The sequence below is a fragment of the Prionailurus bengalensis genome, chromosome C2 (assembly GCF_016509475.1).
Source record: "Prionailurus bengalensis isolate Pbe53 chromosome C2, Fcat_Pben_1.1_paternal_pri, whole genome shotgun sequence".
NCBI classification, from domain to species: domain Eukaryota; kingdom Metazoa; phylum Chordata; class Mammalia; order Carnivora; family Felidae; genus Prionailurus; species Prionailurus bengalensis.
This window is the reverse complement of record NC_057350.1, coordinates 90149392-90172717: the sequence shown is the minus strand read 5'-3', so window position 1 is coordinate 90172717 and position 23326 is coordinate 90149392. Positions and strand designations below refer to the sequence as shown.

The following is a 23326-nucleotide window of genomic DNA, read 5'->3' as shown; positions in this document are numbered from 1 at the left end:
AGAACCAAAGCAACATATTTATATACTATTAATAAGACATAAAAACTAGAGTCTTAGAGATTTCCATCTCCAGGAATTTTCTTAGTCTCCATTTTGGGGGCCCTGGGCCACCTTCTTAATCAGTAAGCTTAATTAAAATTTCTAAGATTACTTCAAAGATTTAAACTTCTAAGATTCTTTAGGAAGAAATAACGATTTACAAAGGCAAAAGGACCACAAAGAAGCAACAAAAACCTGGAAATGTAAGTAATGCTTTTATAAAGTGTGTAATAGTTCAGTACAATATTTTTAAAAATACATTTAGTTTCACTTTGAGAAACATACCCTGATGCCAAGAGATCACTAACAGGGTTCCAGGCACAGATGAAAACTTCAGATTCATGGCCCCGTAACACAACTGCTTTATTAGGGGGGATTTCAACATCCCCATCCACTTCCATCATATCAGTATGATTATCTATGTCAGCAGAAATAAGTGGAAAATACCAGTTAGGTAATATTACAACATCCTGAGGAGGAAAAATAATTCTTAACCAGCAAATACCTCCTTTATAGTATGTAACTTTTAAATTGTTTTTTAACTGTCAGGTAATGGTGAAAATGCTTATATAGCACTTGTCACATGAGGACAAGTTAAGTATATCTTTAGTTAAGTATGACCATACTATTTTTAAAAGATAAAGATGAGTGTGTGTTTGGGGTGGGGGAGAGGCAGGGAGAAAGGCTGCAACAAGGTTAGAGCCAAACATGGCTAAAATGACAAAATGATCTGAGCTAAATATAATCCACACCAACACTATTCTGAGTTTCGGCCAGTAGGGGTTGCTGATATCATTCATATAACATGAGAGGTGCCTTTCTATCTCCACGTCAGAGTTTTACTGTGTGTGTTAAAGACTGCATTACAAATTTTCTTTAGAAATCAAAAGCCGAGAAAATTTACCTAACAGTAGAAAATGGTTTCTAAATATTAAAAAAAAAAAAAAAAAGAATCCATGTAAGTAAATCTATCTTTTTGGAGCTTTAGGAACAGAAATCTGAATTGTGATAGAAGTTAGGGAAACAGTTGGCATAAACGAAACAGATGATGTTACTTCATTTTAGAAGATGAGACATCCACATAAAGCCAGATACTTCTTCTGAAAGGGAACTTTTTAAATTCTGATTTCAGCTCACTTGCTATAGTGTGTGCTCCATTCTCCTCCCCATTCGCTGTGTTTTCGCCATTTTTTGCAGATCCCTGTTGGTTTGTGGCAGCTGTGGCAGCTGCGGTGGCTGCCGCTTGTTGCTGTGCAAGCTTATCTCTGTAAGCTTGTTGTCTTGTTTGTACTACATCAGGCATTACGGCATCTATCAGTGACAGAGACTCTATTGGTCGACCATCAAACAAGGTACCATCCTGGATTTGGAAAATTGTGAGAAAAGAAATATGAAAGACAACACATTTAGGGTGAAGCAACTGCAAATAGGTGTTTAAATCTTCCTCCCCTTCTAGTTCATACTGTTAAATGTTGCCAGGTAAAGCGGAGATAATGAAAGAATAAAAAGTAGGCCCAGATGATAAAATGTTTATTAATTAGATTCCAAAATTCCATTAGCGAAAAGTAATGACCAACATGAAATAGTTCATACAATGGTAAGAGACTTGGTGCCACAGGAGAATGGATCCTTAAAACTAAAAACTTTTAAAATAGTTTTGTTGGACTCGAAAGCTTCCTGTGATTTGATTCAAATATTAAACAAGAAATAGACTTCAGATATTTGGCCATATCTCATTTTACTAATGTTGAAATGGAAGCACAATAAGGTTTAAAAGACTTGTTGAAGTTACACAGCTAGTCAATGGCAACCAAGATCTCTTAACTGGTGCTATTCAAAGTGTGATCCAAGGAACAATGACACTACCATCACACCAGGCAGCTTGTTGTAAATGTAGATACGAATGTACAGAATCAAAATCTCTAAAGGGCTCAGGAAGCCAGGGTTTTACCAAGCTCTCTAGGGTCGTCTTATGAACACTAACATTTGAGAAGTACCATCATTTAACTCTGAGACTGGTGCTCTGTAATTTTATGGAGTTGCTATAATTTTCCAAAGCTCCTCTCACTGATATTAGGTAGCTCACAATTAATAAAAAGTTCTCCAGCAGGGGCACCTGGCTCGGTCGGTTAAGTGTCCCACTTCAGCTCTGGTCATTATCTCACAGTTCGTAAGTCTGAAGCCCTTATGTGCCTCTCTGCTCTCAGCACAGAGCCCGCTTCTGATCCTGTCTCTCTCTCTCTCTCTCTCTCTCTCTCTCTCTCTGCCCTGCCCCAGCTCTCGCTCCCTTTCTCTTTCAAAAATAAACATTAAAAAAAAAAAAGTTCTCCAGCGGGCACAAGAAGAGACACAGAACAAGTCAGAAATAGAAACTGGGCAAATTAACTGGGAATATGTGTATGTAAGGCCTGACTCACGTAAGCTGGTCAACATGCACTAACCGACAATCTACAGTGGTGTGATGGGGTGCTCGGAGTTACAAAACACAGCACCTCTTTCTGAGCTGTCACTTATAATGGAGTATCTGAGGAGTAGGAGAATTTATTTTAATTTAAGTAACTTAAAAATATTAATCCCAATGAAGATACATTGTAGAGTACTAGATTACAATCTACAAAACATTTATTTTTCAGATAAAATGAGACTTTATCCCTGGCCACTGGTGGAAATTGTTTATCACCCTCCACAATACAGGACACTTTGGGACGGAAACTACTAAAAGATAATGAGGACACACTTAATTTAGTATTAGTGGATTTTTCAGTTATACAGATTAGGAAACAAAAATAATGAAATCAATATTAGTATACCACATAATTATACTAATGAATATTGATATAGAAACCATGGATGCTTGTTTTTTGTTTTTTTTTTTGTTTTTTTTTTTAATTTTTTTTTTCAACGTTAATTTATTTTTGGGACAGAGAGAGACAGAGCATGAACGGGGGAGGGGCAGAGAGAGAGGGAGACACAGAATCAGAAACAGGCTCCAGGCTCTGAGCCATCAGCCCAGAGCCCGACGCGGGGCTCGAACTCACGGACCGCGAGATCGTGACCTGGCTGAAGTCGGACGCTCAACCGACTGCGCCACCCAGGCGCCCCCATGGATGCTTGTTTTAAAAATACTTGTGAAAGGGAAGGGGGAGCATGTTAATCTCTGCAAACATGAAAATACGACGAAGAGCTCCACATATTATAAATCCTGACCATGTATGAAAATTTTCAGCTAGATAGACCAGGATTTCCAAACTTTTTCTGCGAAAGGCCAAACAGTAAATATCTTAGGCTTTGCAGAGCATAAGGTCTCTATCACAATGATTCAATTATGCCACTGTAGCACAAAAGTAGCTAAGATAATATTTAAGTGAATAAGTGTGGCTGTGTTCCAATCAAACTTACAAAAACAGGCAAGCAGGCAGGATTTGGCTCACGGGTCATAATTGGCTGACACCTAAATTAAACCACCTATATATGGGCCTTAGGCAATAGTATCAAGACATGGCTTTAATTATAAACTGCCTTCCAAAATCAGGTATAAGCAAATAACCTGAGGTTTTGTAATTCTTCAGACCATCAATTATGGTGTCAGCATTCCACAGCAAAATGTAGCTGCTTTGAAGAAAATTATTTCTTACTATTTACTTATGAAACCATAGAAAGGGAAATAAACCAGAGATGATGGTTCTTACAGTTGGGAGCCAACATGCCTTGCCTGTTCAACCTGACTGTGACATAAAGAACACCACCCTTCAATTTTGTCAACCTGGTAAAGCTAAAGTCAGATAATGAATGAACAAACAAGATATCAGACTTAAGGACATATTTAAGAGTTAGTATTTGAAATAATTTTTCCTTACCTCATTAATACTAACTTCTGCCTCTACATACTGTAGACCTTTCTGGATGATAGAAATCAATGCAGCAGGTGGGACGAGGGCACCATTTATGTTAGACTGACTGATATGGCTTTCTATACCAAAGGTAAATGCTGAATGAGAAAATCCTAAAAGCAAAAGGAAAGGTATAAGAATTTATTCTCCCAGTAGCAACATGCCATAGGACACAAGTGAATGACCTCTGTAATCTTTCAAAATCATAATCCATCCATTTGAAATCCCAAACTGTTAGCTAAGATTAAATATGTTTTTACACAAAAGAAGTACCAAAATCCAAACATATGAACTTTTACATATTTCCCTTTTTTGCCTTAATTACATAAAATACCTTTTTGCCTTAATTACATAAAATACTATTTAAAACTTATAATGCATATAAAATTTAGCCATGGCACATAATTTTCCTCAAAAAAATAGCATCAAACTTTAAAGTCAGGAGAAACAGTCTTTGGAAATCATGGGAGTCAATTGCTTCACTCAAGATAATTAGGTCAAGAGAAATTAAGGTGACATTTAATATTTCTGTAGTATATTTAAATTTCTACATACAAATTGTCAAACACCATATAAATCCAATATTTTGCAGTTTTTCAAACTTAGGAAATAAAAAGCCAACTAAAATTAATATAAAAAATGAAGATAATTTTTATGCTTAAATCTCACTGTATGCATGAGTTAAGTGCCAAAACACTTAACTAATTCTTTGCCACTTAGTAATAACGCATCTAAATGAAAGCTTTAGGAAATGAAAGTTGGCAAGTAAAAATCCAGTTTCTACCAGAAATTCTAAATTTAATTTGAAATACTTAAACCCAAAACACATAATAAAAATCTCTATATGTTGGTCTTGCTTTTTATGAAAGTCAAATCCAAACTCAAACATAAAATTCTAGTAAAATCACAGATCCAAGTGAGGTTATTCTCTTTACTAAAACATCCTTCAGACCTCATCATCAAATGTCATTAATGTATTTTAAACAATTCAATTACATTATATGAAATGTTAAGAAACTTTCATACTAAGTAAACTAAATGCATATGGGCTTACTTGTCTCTTAAACTGATTTAACCTATGTAATTAACTGTTGCCTAGCCTACCCTAGTTTTTCTTAGTGCCTATTCTTTGTCTTTTTGCATTTTGTGCTTCCACTTTTAGGCTTCTTGCGGCACTTATGAACAGTGTATAATAAAATACTCTGGACTCACAAAAAGCATGTGGCTAGGAAATATTTTAATTGGTCAGTAGACAAGGTATACCTAAAGTTGTCCTCCTGGCTCCTTTCTTCCCTCTTTGAAACACCTAGCCATTCCATTCCTGCAACCCACAGTGAGAAGTGAAAAAAGATTACTTGAGACTTTAACTCATGATTTTACCCACAGGCAAGATCATTATTAACCACATTTTTAGCTTCATTTGAGCTCACAGAGATGGCTAAGAAACACAGCAATAAAACTAAGAAACATATCAATGAAAGCGAGCATCATTCTGCATTGTCCCTATTAGGAAACTCAGAACTACCTGAATATAAGTAGATTCCAGGTTTCCAGGGTAGAAGGCTGAGAATAAAGGCCGGGAAGGATGGAAAGAGAGGGTAAAAGATAAGGCAGTGAAATCCATTCGCATGAGGTTGGAGAGTCCTGTTTTTAATTATACACACTCCTCCTTAAATTCTGCAGTAAGTCGTAAACAGGGGGAGCTAAACAGCCCAGTGGGTTAAAGATTTAACAAGACTTCAAGATGGACAATACCATGTATGGAGGGTCTACACCATGCACACATATATAGTTTTATTATTTTATAATCTGAGTCAGCAGATAGGAAAACAGCCATAAGAGGATAAGGATTTATTTTTAAGTTTTTATTTAAATTCCAGTTAGTTACCATACAGTGTAATATTAGTTTCAGGTGTACAATACAGTGATTCCACACTTCAGTACAACACCTGGTGCTCATCACAAGTGCACTCCTTAATCCTCATCATCTACTTTACCCATCCACCTCCCCTCTGATAACCATCAGTGTGTTCTCTATAGTTAAGAGTCTGTTTCTTGGGGCGCCTGGGTGGCGCAGTCGGTTAAGCGTCCGACTTCAGCCAGGTCACGATCTCGCGGTCCGTTAGTTCGAGCCCCGCGTCAGGCTCTGGGCTGATGGCTCAGAGCCTGGAGCCTGTTTCTGATTCTGGGTCTCCCTCTCTCTCTGCCCCTCCCCCGTTCATGCTCTGTCTCTCTCTGTCCCAAAAATAAATAAACGTTGAAAAAAAAAAAAAGAGTCTGTTTCTTGGTTTGCTTCTTTTTCCCCATTTGTTTTATTTCTTAAATTCCACATGTAACTGAGATCATATTAGGTATTTGTCTTTCTCTGAGTTAGCTTAGCACAATACTGTCTAGCTCCACCCATATTGTTGCAAATGGCAAGATTTCATTTTTTATGTCTGAGTATATTTCATAGATAGATAGATAGATAGATCACATGTTCTTTAAGAGGATAAGGATTTAAATCCATTCAGAGACGATGGAGGTAACTACTACATTCTGCTGCTCCTATGGAACAATTAAGTTAGAATGTAGTCAAAGATAAAGCGAAGACAGAGTGAGCTCCTGTTTACTAATGGAAAATAAAGGATTACATCATTGTTCGGTTTCAACTCAGGGTGCTAGAAAGTGGTGTTAGTACTGCATGAAACATTAAGACATCTCATTCACAACATTTTTAAAGTGTTGTGATTTTCATAAGCCTCACAAAATTTTAGCAAAGTCCATGACATTTGTACTCTCTAATTCACGAGTACAATTTAAACCATCAAAATCATCATATTTACACTCCGTTTAAATTAGAGTTCAAGCTTATGTCCAAGCTTGAAGAGTTGCAGGTGGAACAATGTCAATTTCTGGCTGAAATATTGCATATATCCTGAATTTGTTCTGTCAGACCAGGAGAGAAACTATCACAGGTCCTTACATCCATCTCTAGTTATCACACATTGTGCTTACAATGTTCTCAAATAGTAAGAAAATAACTCTGAAGGGGTTATTAGCACTGTTTTGACACTTCTCATTAATGTCTACCCTAAAAATGGTCCATAATTAAAAACCCTCTGCTTCAATAAATGTGGAATTGAACCGTAATTTTTATTATTTCTAGTCATAGCATTATATGGCAGCTAAAAATTATGTTCAAGACTACTTATTAAAAAAAATTTCTTGGTGTGTGTTTATTTTTGAGAGAGAGAGAGAGACAGAGAGAGAGAATGAATGAGCGGAGGAGGGGCAGAGAGAGTGGGAGACACAGAATCCGAAGCAGGCTCCAGGCTCTGAGCTGTCACCACAAAGCCCAATGCATCGGGACACTCAACCGAGTGAGCCACCTAGGTGCCCCACACAACTACTTTTCTTATTCCTCTCCTTAAAACTTGTTTTTCCTTAGAAATTTGACCTTACTTTATTACACTTCAAAGTCATCCTAAGTTTTACCTGGGCTCCTGATGTTCCACCATTCACAAAATTCTATCAATCCTACCTCTCTGGTCTCTGTCATCAGCTTTCCTTTTCTGCTAGAACCTGGAGTTTAGTCCCCATCATCTTTTGCCTACAGTTACTGCCCTAAGTTCCTTTCCTTGTTCTCCAGCTCAGCCCATCTGTCACACTACAACTAGAGTATTACCTGTGAAACAAAACCAATCATATCACTCCTTATGTGGGCATTTTCAATGATCCCTTTGACCTTCCTAATAAGGACCAAACTAAGTATGACACACAGTTACCTTTGTAATCTGACCCTATCTATCTCTCCAGACTCATCTTCCCAATTCCACGCCCCCACCCTTTTGCCCATTGCACATTAAATTCAAGTATTTGCCAGTTACAGGTAACACTGTGAATACATTAATGCTATCTCATACTTTTGTACCTTGTATGTTCCAAAGTCCTTTTCTCCTATCTGAATGGAGGTAAAGTCCTTCCTTTCACTACCCCAGAGGGTGGATCATTCTCTTCTATACTAATCCTAAAATTTGTGTATGTATGGTATTTACCACACTGAATGGTTATCTTGTGTGTGTGCAGGACTGTATGCATGTGTGTAACTACTAGACTGGGCAGCTTGAAGAGTTTATGCCTAGTAAATCTTTTCATTTACTAGGGCCTAGTCTCCTAGGAACGACTATTAGAACCTAGAACTAGAACCTAGAAATCTAGAATGTTACCTAATTTAACTAATGCTCAATAAACATTTGTTAAATCAGAATGCAATTCTACTATAATGTATTTTGGCACATCAGAATATCTATGAATCCAAGAAAAAAAGCATAGGACTTAAGGAAAACTAAAACTTGAACTGGGTTATGCCAAAAAAGATTTCAGTTTATCTGTAAATATATACGCAGGAAATACTTTTCCAGGGGCAACTTTTGATTTACAGAATAGAAGGCAAAGAGGGTCTACCTAAATCTGTGAGATGCTGGAAGTCTGGCTTGACTGCTTAAAATAGCATCCCTTCTTTTCAGGAGTGAGAACAAATCTGATATAAATAATACCTCTGTAATCAAGTACTCTACAAATTTGCTACGGTGATTAAGATTTGGGGGGCAGAAGAGACTCCAGAAGGAAATAAGGCTAAAAACCATTAGGTTCAGTATACAGTAACTCAGGCATGAAGACAAGCAGTGGCCAGAGTGAGGGAGGCATGGTCACTCATGAGACTACACATGGTTCCCACATAAGAAACAAGATCACAAAACAACTGTTTGCTATACAGTGCTTGTTACAAGGAGTGCTTTCCCTTGGGATGACAGGGATCGTAATCTCAAAGACATGTTAGTCCTTCAGAGCATGCCAACTGTACTTTGCAAATAGGAATGTGAAAATGGGCCTTGGACATTATGGCTATGGTATGGACTGTCTGAACCAACAAACAAAGCTTAACTGTTACCATAACACAGTCCAGAACGAAAATCTAATTTATCCAAGATCCTATTTAAACTTCAGGTAAGAAAAACCTAGAAACTTATATCCTTGTTCCCATCACCATACACTTCCTTGCCCCCAAATCCACTTCCAACTGTCCCCTACAGACCCAGACTTCTGTTTATTCAAAAGTTCCATACTTAAATGCTTAAAGATTTTACAAAGGTGTAAAGAATTAGGGGGAAAAATGCTATAGAGGATCTCGCATGTTGAAGACTGAGATATAGCACTTAAAATAAAGGACAACGTGGAGAAGAAAAAAAAAATTACAATAGCAAACTCAAATGCAACCGTTAATATTTTATATTTCCTTTTTTCCTTTATACAGTTTTCCTCCATCACAATATAACACATCAAGCTATACAATTCTGTGCCCTAATTTTGTCCATATATATATATATATATATATATATATATATATATATATATATATAAAACCATGAACATCCCATATAAATTGTATTTTCTGAAATAATTTTAATATTATCATACTATTCAGACAATAAATGTACTCAAGTAGTAAATTATTCATCCCATCGATGGGTATTTGGACTTTCCAAATGCTTACTACTTAGGAATCTCTCCTCAAATATCTACATGTATAGGATTTTGCCATGTATATACTTTTTTCTCCTTAGAATGAATTCCCCTCAAAAATTGAGGGGAACATGAACATTTTATAGGAAGTTTTCACAATTGCTCAACTGTTTTGCCCCCAAATTGTGAAAATCTACAATGCCATCAGCAATTTATGTTTCCCTATACCCTCCACTATGCCAGGCTATCCTAAAACAAAACAAAACAAAACACAAGATTACTATTAAAATTGAATAGTTCTCTGTTTGGCAACTATTAAAGGACATTTATCTTTTAACAAGTATGTCAGTATGATGTGTAAATAGGAATTTCTTCTATCAGCAAAAAATAGTCATTCAGCTTATAAAAGAGAAAAAGTGATTTCAAAGTATACAGTTTACCACTATTTTTGACAACCTGCTGTTTTTATTTTTTTTGTTGTTAATTAGTCATGTGTACAACAATTCTATGTGACAAATCAATGTTACTGCATATTTGATTTGATTACAAAGCAAAATTATATATACCTAACTTGCACTTCTGCAGCTGGCCATTTACTCATAAAAATGATAAGACTAAAAGTGGACATATCCAATCCTGAGCTCTGCTCACTCCAGGCCTTCACAGCTAGTGGCACTGATAGCCAGTCTAACCTGACTCCATTCAGCCTTGTTGTTAAAGTCTGTTTATAAAGTGGCACCAGAAGGAGGATATGGAGGAAGGAATGTTTGTATAGCTCATTTACTTTTATCTGAATCAAAAGAAACTACACTGTCATTTGCTGACATTTTCTTAGCCATCATAGGGGTTAACACAAAATCATTAAATGAAAAGAACCAACGAACAGGCTCTTTGGTATTATAGATCAGAACCTTAATGTTATTCATAAACATTCTGGTTAGCTTGTGCCTACTATAACATGTTTAGATGTCTAAATTAAGTGTGTATGATCTTATAAACAAATACTAGAACATCTCACGGAAGCATCATCTCAGAAAAAGTGGTATGGTACAAAGCCTCTCTATCTAGAGAGACTTGAAAAAGTTAGTGAACAGTGGAGCAGGGGGCTGGGAAAGACAAGATGATGTTTCATGAATCAAATACTCTGAGCTTACATATATCATCACCTTCTCATAAATGGAGACTATGTGGCAGGATGAACCTCAGTTCTAAAAACATGAGGATTTAAAAAAAATTGTAACATTCAGAATCACAATCTAAAAAATAGCTCAGTGGTAAGGACATATTGCTTTTGCATTTTCCAATTAGTCTTCAATCACAAAATGCAACTGTTTCACAGTGTCCAAAATATCAAGTACACCACGAACAGAAATGTCATTGAGCTCTTAAACCTGAAATAGATGACAGCTTTATCTAGAATCAAGAATTCTCCCCCAAACCAAATACACAATTTACGCAAAATGAAATTACATCTTATACAGAGCAACAAGAAAAACGGTAGCACAACGGTCACAAGTGACTGCCAGGTACAATTTCTCTAGGAAAAAAATAAACACGCAAATAACTACACGAGAGTCAAAGGTGATGTACAAGAGGAAAAGGGAAGAAAGGGGGAGAGGGAAATTTAAAAGGTCCAAACCACCTTAAATCTTCTAAAGTTAACAACGCATCAAGTTCTGTTCCACACACTTAGCATGTACCTCTTTGTGCTTATTCTGCATATGGTTGCTAGATGTGAGTTATTAGGGCAATCAAATTATTAATGCCCTCGGGCGAAGGCTAATTAAATGGGGCATACTGCATAATCAAGTCAATCATTACTTACGGTACTACACTGTCAAATACACTCAATTTTCATCTCAAAAGAGAAAAAATTTTATTCCCTAGGAAATTTTTATTGAATATGAAAGCCTAGGTCTAGTTCACAAAAGTACAAAATGGATACCAAAGTATTTTGCTTAGGGTGAACTTCCTGGAGACAGAATTAAAAAAAAAAAAAAAGTTCCAATACTTAATACAGATATCCTACAATAAATATACTTTCCTCTTAGTTTCGACGAGTAGAGGAGGATGATTTATTTCAAACAAAAGCCTATAAAACATATGCGGCTGAATATCACAATATAATCCCTTTTCAACAAATGTTTACAGATGAAGGGGAAAAAAAATCAAAAGTTACATAATTTGAGAAGAGGAGAGGGGCTTTTAATAGATAATATCTTCTAGAGCTGATAATAGTCATAATAGGATGATCATCACATAGTAAAAGTATTTAAGATGAAAACAATTTAAGGGGTTTTATCCTCTCTGGGGATGGATACCACAGTCCAGTCAACATTAAACACTGTTTATAGAAAGCAAATATTAGAAGTTCTTATTGAAAAACATTATTCTAAATTATGTACCTATCAAAACAGAACAAACTTTCATAAGGTGTTTTTTGGACTTTCTGAGAGCTTCCAAGTAATGAGACAAGCAAGAAAAGAATTTTACTTTCCTTAGTGAGTAGTCTTTACAAACCAGTCCTTTGAAGGTCTTTTCACAGACACTTTCTTTGTCATGATTATTTCTTTTCTTCCTATCTCCTAATCCAATTCAGTACTCTTTTATAGGGAAAGTAGCAATATTAAGATTCTAGTTCCTTCTGTATTGCTTTAAATCACTGAAGAGAAATTCTTATGGCCTTAAAGTAACTTGCATATTTCTTAGACATTTAATGACTGACCCTCAGTAATTATCTCTTATAAGTTAACAGTGATAAGTACATGGAAATACACCTAAAACCACCCAGAAAAGGAGTTACTGGATTCCAAAATTGAATCAATTGCAAAAATGGCCATTTCTATGTCTAATTAGAGATCAGAACCAAGAAACAGCTTTGGAATAAGTCTCAAGTGCTAAGATGAGTTAGATTCTGAGCTCCATCTGAAACCTGATCTGAGCTGACAGAACTATAAATTTCTTAAACTCTTTCCCATTTCCTACTTCCGGAAGTAACTTCAAATGAATGTCTCAAGGTATCCTCATGATATAAACATGCCTCCTCATTCCTGCAAAATCTTGCCTATAAATAGAAATACACCACTTTTAGTGGCAGCTCCCTGTTTAGGAGATATTCTCACACTCCAAATCTCAATGTGTACATTTCATGCTTTCTATTTTATCTTGAATAATTACTAAATATAATTTTTCTTTCAAGATATTGTGAACATGCTACATACCTGTTGTCAACTTTCTTGTCAAGTTCTAATTGTCCTACACCTAATATGGACCAGTGGCTTTCAAACTTTATTATGCCTAAGAATCACCTGGGGCATTTGTAAAATGCAGATTCCTGGGCCCCACTCGCCGTTCTCTAAGTGATCCTGATGCAGGTGGTCAGAGGATCAAACTTTAGAACTCTGGTATAGGCGGTTCTTAAATTTATGGCAAGTTGCATTCCTAGAAAAACTGCCATAAGTCAAAATGTCATTAGTTGAATCTGATTTTCTCCTATAAATCATAATGTAAATAGGAAGTTACAAATTTAATAAAGGGACTGGTGTTTACATGTTGAGAGATGTGGCTTAACATCACACTTCATTACCAGTACACTGTTAAGTATAAACCTTTCTAAATACACAAAGCACAACTAAGAACACAGTAAACAATTATGACTTAATATGATAAACAGCAGTCTACCACATGAAGTTGTTTTTTAAAATATAATTCCTGCTGTATTTTTACTGCAACATAAAACACCTTAAAACATGAAATTTCAAAGGGTTTTCTCTGAGAACACAGGCAACTTTAAGAAGACTTTTGATAATATTTAACTGTTGGATACTCTTTCAGAAATTAATTCAGAGTATTATCACTTTGTGGGCTTCTGTTTGCAAATAAAATCTGAATGTTCATTAACATGTCTAACTCCACCTTGCCCCATTTCATCTCATCACAGGATGCGACTGAGCTCATCTCCCAAAACAGCAGTTCCATAAGATTCAACCGGAGCAATTGCCTTTACAACACACTTAATGAACCACTGCATACATTCCTCATCCACTGATCCTTCACAATGTTTTCTCCTTTAGTGTCCAAAGCCTCAAAAGCTCTGGCTTAAATGTGGTCAGATTCAAAGACAGAAAAAGCAGGAGTCTGTTTTGACCTAACAATTCTTCCAATTTTAGACAAAGGTACTAAATAATAGTATCAAGGCACGTGCGTTGTATCAAGGCATACGTGTTATATATGTAATAATCACCAGGTCGGGTCACTACTTTTTCCACTTCGTTAATCATTTTAATCGTCCTCAAAATATTCAGTGGATATTGTCTTTGGATCTGCCTTCAATACCAGTTTGCCAGTTGAAAAAGAAAACAAAACAAGATCTTTCCATTTCAAAGCTTCACAACAAATTATTCTGCCTTAGTTGGTTACTTTTAGTCTCTTCTCTCTTTTTCCCTTTCTGGCCCTCATTAGATATCATTTTCTCAGCTGTTTCAGGCCAGAGAGAGCAGTGACCGTGCCTGCGAATAGAAAACCTCCACCGGAGAACAAAGCTCAGAACTAGAGTGCAGCTGAGAACAGCTCAGCAAGCAGTGGGGTCTAAGATCTAAAGCCATGTTTGCATTCCCCGTATGAAACAGGACAATTACTAAGCCCTGTAAGAAGAATTAACTGTAGTTTCAAAACCAAAACTGAGGGCTCAATTCCTACTCTATGCCTTTCTGTCCTCCCTCACACGCCACTACCATAGTTACTTTTTTATACACTGTGCCTCACCTTACAATTACAACATTCCAACTTCATGATTTCTAAAATTCAACCTCTCCAGCGTATTTTCAACTACCAAATAGTTCCATCTCATACTAACAATCTGAACTCACCAGTGACGTCAATCTTTCCCACGTCCTGTGCCCTATCCACCCTCAAGATTTTTTTCTCTTCTACTTTTACAATTTTTGCTTAATTCATCCCACATTTTCTTTTGTAGTCTTCCTTCTGTTTTATAATAATGCCTCTTAATCTGTTTTAAAATGATCACTGATTTATTTAATATTTATTATAAAAGGCTTCCAATGATTTATATTTATTAATCACCTGCCAATAAACACGTTAGTAGAATTCAGGTCAAGGATAATCTAAATCAATTGGGATAATGATTATGAAAGCATTCTGAAAAATTACTGTTAATTTAGTTACTGCAATTAGGATCAGTAACATTTAGCGGAGGACTGTAAATATACATTATCAAACTGATGGTACCTGAGAGTTTATATGTTCCTACTAACCGTGTGCAATCTCACTTCGTAACAACTTATAAAAATGGTCTTTGAACACTGAAAGCCAAACCATTTGTTAACAAATATTTGCCTGACATGATTCCAACATATTTGAAAGAGTCAGAGAGTTAAACCATGCAGTAACACATAGCTTTAAAATGGCAGTCCAGACATTAAGGAAACATACAAAGTTCAACAGTTTGGACTGATACAAATTTCAAATGCATAAAAGGTTATTTTGAGAATATTAAAATAATTTGAGGCCTATTTACTTTATGAAAGTACTCACCTGACTCTTGCAAGTATCTATATACCAAGAAGTTGACCTCATCACTGCTTATACTCATCTTTATTCCCACTTAAACCATGAGGTCACAACACAGGATATAACCCTAAAAATAAAACAAAGTTAATTAAGTATTTTCTCAATAAAATATTTTTAAACAAAATGTAAACAATGTTGTAAAAACCATTTGATTTTATTAAATGATGTAAAATGAAGGTTCTATATTGCCTAATAATAAACCCTAACAAAGTTTTTCCGATAGTTAGTAATAGATTACACAACCAAAACATGGCTGGGTCTATTTTTCTGCAGGATAACATATTTGCAAAAAAGGATTCAAAATTTATAAAAGGGCTGTAGCATCCTATTTTATTTGACTGTATCCAATAGCGTAAAAAGTTGTTTCCTCCTTATCCTTAACTGTAAAAAAACAGAACATTTTAGGACTCAATACTATTTAGGAAAAGAATGATTTTAGAACGTTGGATGTGGGACAAGCCATCTATGCTGGTTTTGTCTACATAATCTGGTAGAATTTGAAGTCCCCATTTTCTCAATATCTAATCTGCAATGTTCAAGTTTCAAAAAGACCTAGATATATATAAAGCAGAGAGGTGGGAATATAGTTTCCAGAACTCAAATGATATTCTCTTAATGGACATACTTAAACCCTGAAATCAGAGGGAGGGAAAAAAGGAAACAGACAACTAACTTAATTATGCCCTAATTATATTTATATGTTCTCATGTCATGGAAATTATTTTAAAAGAAGTCAACATTTTTTGCAGAGTCAGACAGTAAATATATTAGGCTTTGCCACCCATACAGTTTCTGTTAAAACCACTCATCTCTGTTATAGTACAAAAGCAGCAACTAACAAGATGTAGACAAATGAGTCTGGCCATGTTCCAATTAAACTTTTATTTATGGACAGTGAAATATGAATTTCATATGACAAAGTTGTAACATAAAATATTTTCCTTTTAACTTCTTTTTAAGCACTTAAAAAAAAAACCTTTCTTAGCTTGTGGTTCTTATAAAAGGCTAGTGGGCCAGATTTGACCTAGACTGTGTACTTTCTTGGTCTTTATTTAAAAAGGATATACTGACATTTCTTCAGTATAAAGGTGTATCCAACATCATGTGCCTATGTTGATTGTCCTGCCACATCATGGGTCTCTTTATGATGCAGCGGACACAGTATATTTAAAAGTCACAAATTAACAAACACCTGAGCAGGCTGCCATGTGACAGGAACCATTACTGCCCTAAGTTGTGGAAAAAGTGGTGACTAAGCATATCAAGCTTCTGTCGCAGAAAAGAACAAAGACAAACAAGGAAGTAATAACAATTTTCCAGTGACACACACAAAGGAAACCCTAACCAAATTCAGCAGTATGGGAATACATCTTGAAGAAAGCATCACTGGTGTTTAGACCTGCAAGGATGGATGGGGAGAGTGAAAACACAAATGTTTTAGGGAGGAAGGCAGGGAGCGTAAGGAATCTAGTGAGCAGTAACAGTCGTGGAAAGGCTGGATGAACAAAGAAAAACAAAACACTGAAGTAAGCCTTGAAACACAAACAGAAACCATGTTCTGAAGGACCCTGACAGCATCACTTAGAGAAAATACACTGAAAGGTTTTAAGCAGGGTAGCGGAATGAAGAGACTTACACTACAAAAAGATCATCTTGGCTCTGAGATGAGGAAGAGACTGGAAGAGACTGTAATAGGAGGATGCTGCAGTAATCTAGTGGACAAATGAAACCTGGGCTGTGGCACTGAAGCCAGAGAGAAGTACAGGGGTTCCAAAATGTGACCAACAGGACACAGAAAGAGGAAAAACGAAGAATCAAAGGTTTCTTTTAGGAAATCTGGATCAGCAATACTTCCACTTACTGAGATGAGAAACTATGGAAGAAGAGTAGCAATTATCTTCATATAGAGAAAAATATATTCTCCCCCAAAATTAATTCATAGTACAATTAACAGCCTGAATGTTTCAAATGATAAATACTCCTTTGATTATTTCGGCTCAAGACATCTTGTCTAGATGTTACTATGGTACATTAGGTGATTTATGCTCTGGAGGTTATCTTGCTAAAATAATCTTGACCCAAAGTAATGTGTTGCAATGTGTCTGGTACACACAGTGGATATTAAATAGCCAATTTTTAAAGCGTGTTGAACCGAATGATTTTAAAAGACAAAACAACCGATCCCATACCATTATAAAATTATGTGAAATTGAATCATAATTTGACCACTCGTGGATATCTGTTTGTAAGGGGAATAATTCATAACTATTTCATTAACAGGATAATTTCCCAAAATGAGATGTGCTAGGTAGAATCCAAGTGAAACAAAGAAAACAGAATAACTATTCTTTTCCCTTTATCATTCAGTTTGACACTCAAATAATAAACACTGGCACTCAAAGACCTAAGATGCAAAGGTTTTCAATTAATGCTTGGGTCCAATAAGCTAAGGCCATCAATATCACAACTTAAACCAGTGATCAGTGGTGTTTCAGCATCACCTAGTATATTCCGGGGCAAAGAAAAATATGAACCAAACTGATATAAATTATTGCATATAAAAGTTCTAATACTAAGTACATGTTGCTGATACACTTTAAAAAGTCATCACAAAGAACACCAAACACGCAGAGCAAAAAAGTTCTTATCTGTTCAAATTACTATGAACTGGTGTATTCCACTGACCATAGTGCTATGTCAATTTCTGGAATCAAGGGTAACATTTTTTTAAGGGAAAAGGATGAATTATTCAAATTTTAAAAAGTATTATTCCAGCTGTCATCCTACTTCAGCTAGCTCTTTTACATCCTCAGAAAGAACCTTATCGTCACCCTTATGCCAAGTGTATTCCTAAAGCAGACAAAGCGCTGTGCTGAGATTGGAATGAAGTAAAAGTTGGCTCACGCCTTGCAGAACTCAGTTTTTCAATGAAGAGAAATATACAAACAAACGTATCATTTAAAAAAAAATTGTAAATTTAATGCAATCCTGTTTTAGAGGTTTCCATCACAGTTGCAATAAAACTACATAGAGTCTACAGACTTGAGTCTGTCCACTTTCAAAGATACTTAATTCTAGAATATGGTTCATTATGAAACTGATCCTTTTAAATTGTAACCTCAAAAAGACACCTGAAAAGAAACAGGAGATTGGACAACAAAATAAAACATTAAGACAGTCCCTGCTTGAACACCTCAGTTTTCACACCTGAAAAGCCTGTATGCCAAAGAGAAAAATCAGAGAAAATACCACCACCTCCCTAGTAGACTCAGTATGGCTTTGCAGAACTGGTCCGTTTTGGTCTGTTTGCTTATACAGCTAAGGTGGGCCCTTTGTAATGCGATGTAGTCTTTGTCCCAGGTAAAGACCAGACATTCAGATACTAGATGTCACTCATTTTCAGAGGGTATACAAGAAATTTTACCACTGTATCTCCTCCATTGTGGCATCTTTCAGAACAACTATCCTTAAATAAGGTCGCAAAACAGCAGTGAGAAACTCATCCAATCTTTATCCTACACCATCCAAGTGTCAGGCCTGCTACAGATTATTATGTGTAAAATAAGGAGCTGATGGACTATTAAATAAATAAGATACTCAAAATAAACGAGCCCTTCCTGAAGTCACAAAGCAATTTTTTGTATATTCTGCTTCAGCATACTTATTTATCCTTAAATAGTAAATGACCGAGTTCTAATGAATGAATGAATAAATGCCAGTGTACTTCCCCATCCTAACTCTCAGGAACATCCTATAAACTCATAAAATCTGTTATTTGAAACTCGCATCATTTATAGGCAGTTATTTAATCAGATCCATAGCTATATTAAAATAGTCAAAAGTAAATATAAAAGTCTTTTTTTTAATAAACTTTTTTTTAAACGCTTATTCATTTTTGAGAGACAGAAAGAGACACAGAGTGAGCAGGGAAGGGGCAGACAGAGAGGGAGGCAAAGAATCCGAAGCAGGCTCCAGGCCTGATGCGGGGCTGAGACTCAAGAACTGTGAGATCATGACCTGAGCCAAAGTTGGACACTTAACTGACTGAGCCATACAAGCACCCCTAAAGTTAGACTTTTTAAAGAAAGTATTTATTTTGAGAGAGAGAGAGAGAGAGAGAGAGAGAGAGAGAGAGAGAGAGAGAAAATGAATATGCTGGTGGGGGGTGGGGGGGTGGGGCAGAGGGCAGACAGAGAACTCCAAGCAGGCTCCGTGCTGTCAACCCTGAAGTGGGACTCAGTCTCATGACTGTGAGATCATGACCTGAGTGAGCCAAAACCAAGAGTCAGACACTTAACCGACTGAGCCACCCAGACAGCCCATAAAAATCAATCTTAACTAATATTTAGCCAAAGCATTTTATTAAAAGTATACTTAGTATTTTAAATGTTCAGTATGAAGTATTTTACTTTAAGACTTTATAGAGAATAATTTAACAAATATTATAAAAACAGGACTGTTGAGACAATTCAGCTATGATTCATTCAACTGAATATGTACAGCATTTTCAGCATCACAAAACTGAGTTCAGCATACACACACTGAACAATAACTGCCCCACACATTTAATCATCTAGATCCCCCTCAGAGAAAGATGGATATTCTCTTCTGATTTCATTCCTGGAGCAAGCCACTGCCTAATTATGAACCTAAATCACATTATTTTAAATTTAAAAGAATGGAAAAAAAAGTGAAAGTCATGGGTAGAAATAAAGAAACCAGAAAGATCTTCTTAAATGTCCTGCCGACCACACACTGTTAAGAGATTTGGAAACCCTTTGCATGACACAGAATCAAATGTTTAATTGAAATTACTTTATCTTACAAAATGTATAGTGGTGGCATATTATCTCATAACAGAAAATTTTTGTGCTGCTCGACCATTTGGATGATCCTAAACTTTCATTATTCTAAAACTGCCATCAGGATATTTATGCTTAAAGTAGTTTTCTTTCATTTCTTTTTGGCAGGTGTGCCAAATATGAATGAATATTTCTCAGGATCAGGAAAAGTCTCTACAAGTAAATGACTGGACCAAATGAAATAAATAAATGGTTATTCCAATTATTTATTTTTTTTTAACTAAGGCCTGGTCAACACACAATGTTATATTAAGTTTCAGAAGTACAACATGGTGTACATTATACTGTGCTCATCACAAGTGTGGCTACCATCTGTCACCACACAATGCTATTAGAATACTACTGGCTACACTCCTCTTGTTGTACCTTTTAACCTCATGATTCACTTATTCCATAACAAGACCCCTCTAGATGAAACAGGAAAATGTTCAATTTCACCAATAATAAACATAAAAACATTTGGCCATAACACTAGCAAAGATTTAAAAATAATACTCAACATTATCAAGATTGTGACAAAACAGAAAATTTATCTTTAAATATATCTACAAATATCTGCCACAGCTATTACTTGTGGTTTGTGAGTTCAAGCCCCACGTTGGGCTCTGTGCTAACAGCTCAGAGCTTGAAGCCTGCTTCGGGTTCTATGTCTCCCTCTCTCTCTGTTCCTTCCCCCACTTGCACTGTCTTTTGCTCTCTCTCAAAAATAAATAAAGGTTAAAAAATTTTTTTAAATAAGAACTGTTTTATTACTGGCAAGTAACTGTCAACACCACCTTGGACACTGGGGGTTACCTTTCCAAATAAGTATCAATGACCCACAGGGTCTCAAGGTGATTGTTATGCCAGGGATGGTATGGTGCTGGGAGTCCACCTAACAAGAAGGATAACTTAGGCTTCTCTGGAACTCAGCAGCTGAGACACGGAGTGACTATAATTAGCAAGATGAAGAAAAGGGTGGCTTGCCTCTTACAGCTTCTATTGCCAGTATCTGACAAAACACACCACTATTCCTGCCTTCCAGATTTGGACAACTACTCCATTCTCAGCCCTGTGGTTTAAATGGGATGGACTTCCTGGTTGAAAGGAAGGCACTTAGTCAATCAGCATATTTTATCTTCAGGAAGGGCTGACGTCCCACCCCCACAGATACACATTACCTCCCTCCCCTCTGATCCAACTCAATCACTCCTGGTGAATGAATGCTAGAAGACTTTTGCTGGTTTCAAGGAAAGACAACCTCCTCCTTTCAGAAAGGAGTGGGCAGATAGCAAGGACACTATGTACATAATCACTGAGGTTAGAGCAGAGATGAGAGAGAAACAGAAAAGCACAGCAAAGAGACAAGAGAAACTGTTATTAATTACATCAGGTTATCTATTAAGCAACTGGATTAAGTACTATCTGATGCTAATTTACCACTGTAATTCAGTTAAAGAAATCAAAAATTATTTTTATTACCTAAGCCAATTAGATTTGTCAGTTGCAACCCAAAAAAGGCAGACAAATCGGGGGAATTATCCAAGACATGTTTTAAAACAAGAAAATGACTATAAAATTCGTGATTGACCATACCTGGAGAAATAAAAAGAGGGGGGGAGTCACATTTTTTCAGTTTCTAGACCAGAAAGTATAAAAAATTACTCATATATATGGGGTGCCTAGAAAGCACAGTCCTCTGGGGAGTCACACTTTATGTATGTTGAACTAGAGGTAAAACAGGACATTCCAGCAGAAATGCTCTAGCGTAGTTATAATATTAACAGCTCAGGTCTTATGGAAAGTGGTATCTCTCATTCTGTTCCCCTCATACAGGAAAGCCAATCTCTAGTTACTTGTATTACTTTGGGGTGATAAACCAATCCAAACAAATGCAGATGAGCTACAATTGGGGGGGTGGGGTAGTGACAAATGAAAAGTAAACACTACAATGGTCATGCAATTAATTAACAAAACCTAAGAGGGGAAAAATGCATTAAAGCACTATTTTCTGACCAATATATTTTATTCACTCAGTCAAAACTTCGGTTAAACACTTCCAATGTACCATCATTCCAGACAGGTACTGGAGATGTGGCTATACAAAGGAGACCAAGGCCAGACCTTGTGACTTTACAAGGTGTTGTGAAGAAAACAACTAATTGCAACTTGGATAAGAAAAGATACAGAAAATTATGGAAGCACAAACCTCAAGGCTGAGGGTATAGGTAAGCAAAGGACGTAAAATACAAGTGGCTTACAGGTTTCTGTCAGTATTAGAAGAATCAATTTTCTTTTTAAAATGTTTGAAATGTACCAAGTTATCTCTGCTCCCATGTGTGTGCACACTGCTTCTCATTCATTTGAATGTTACGGAAATGAAGCAGAAGAATATTTGCATTTATTGAGAAGCTCCTGCATGCTATGTACGGGGTTAGGCATTCTACACATTATTTAATTTCTTCTTCAGTATTTAACTTCCTCATTTTAATGTCAGAGCAGAGACATATAAGAACTATATTTCTATATATTATTAAAATACTAACATGTTATTAAAATACTGAACTACTTTCCTCAGGACATAAAACACACACACACAGGAAAGAGAGTATGGAATTTATAACATAAAATAATTTAATGACTATGAAGAATCAAAATTCTTAGTACTGGAAGGTCCTAAGAAGTTGCTAATTCCAAACCATGACATACATTGCCAAGGCTCCATGTACAATGCAGGCTATCAGTGCTCAGCTTACATGGACTATGTTGGGAATGGCAGTCCTAACCTAGTCAGCCAGCCATTGCAGTCACAAACAGATGATTACAATATCCTGCTAAATAACAGTCTCTAAACTCACACAGAATCATTTATCAAAACTAATTTGTTGGGTGTAAGTTCTCAATCTGCTGTGAAGCAAAGTAGACCATAGTTTATTGCAGCAAAGTAAACCATTGCTGCCATATTACTCACTGAGTTATTGCAGGAAACTCTTGTCAAATTGTCTTGCTAAAACCAAAACACACTGCAAAAATACATCATCATAACTAACAATAAAAAAAAAAACACAAAGTGTATGTGGGGAGGCAAATGAACCAGAGGAGAAAAATTAAATCAATTTACTCATTAGCAAAGTCATGGTGGTTACGACCATCTTATGAGCTGAAATGTCCCTGTAGAATTCTTATGTTGAAGACCCAACCCCAGCAGTACCTCAGAATGTTACTTTATTTGGAGACAGAGTCTTTATTTAAAGAGGTGATAAAGTTAAAACAAGACCATTAGGGTAAACCCTGATCCAATATAACTGGTGTCTTTATATGAGGAGAAAGATACTTGGGATGCATGCACAAAGAAAGACTATGTGAGGTCACAGTGAGAAAGAAGGTGGCTGGCTGCAAGCCAAGGAGGCCTTTAATAAGTAATCCTGCCGACACACCTTGATCTTGGAATTCCATCAACCA

The 23326-nt window shown here is 36.2% G+C and overlaps 1 protein-coding gene across 5 annotated transcripts in view; it reads right to left on the bottom strand.

Annotated features, from left to right (window-relative positions):
* Positions 1-23326, bottom strand: part of TBL1XR1 (TBL1X receptor 1) — a 180244-nt gene that overhangs the window by 26887 nt on the left and 130031 nt on the right. For 3 of the 5 annotated variants that reach the window (XM_043594874.1, XM_043594875.1, XM_043594873.1), the window contains 4 exons: positions 14988-15090; positions 3897-4042; positions 1177-1399; positions 325-457 (listed from right to left, as the gene is read on the bottom strand). In XM_043594874.1, the coding sequence (XP_043450809.1) occupies positions 325-457; positions 1177-1399; positions 3897-4042; positions 14988-15045 (560 nt within the window). In that variant the 5' untranslated portion in view covers positions 15046-15090. The remainder of the gene's footprint in view (positions 1-324; positions 458-1176; positions 1400-3896; positions 4043-14987; positions 15091-23326) is intronic. The other 2 variants (XM_043594878.1, XM_043594876.1) reach the window with 1 other exon arrangement.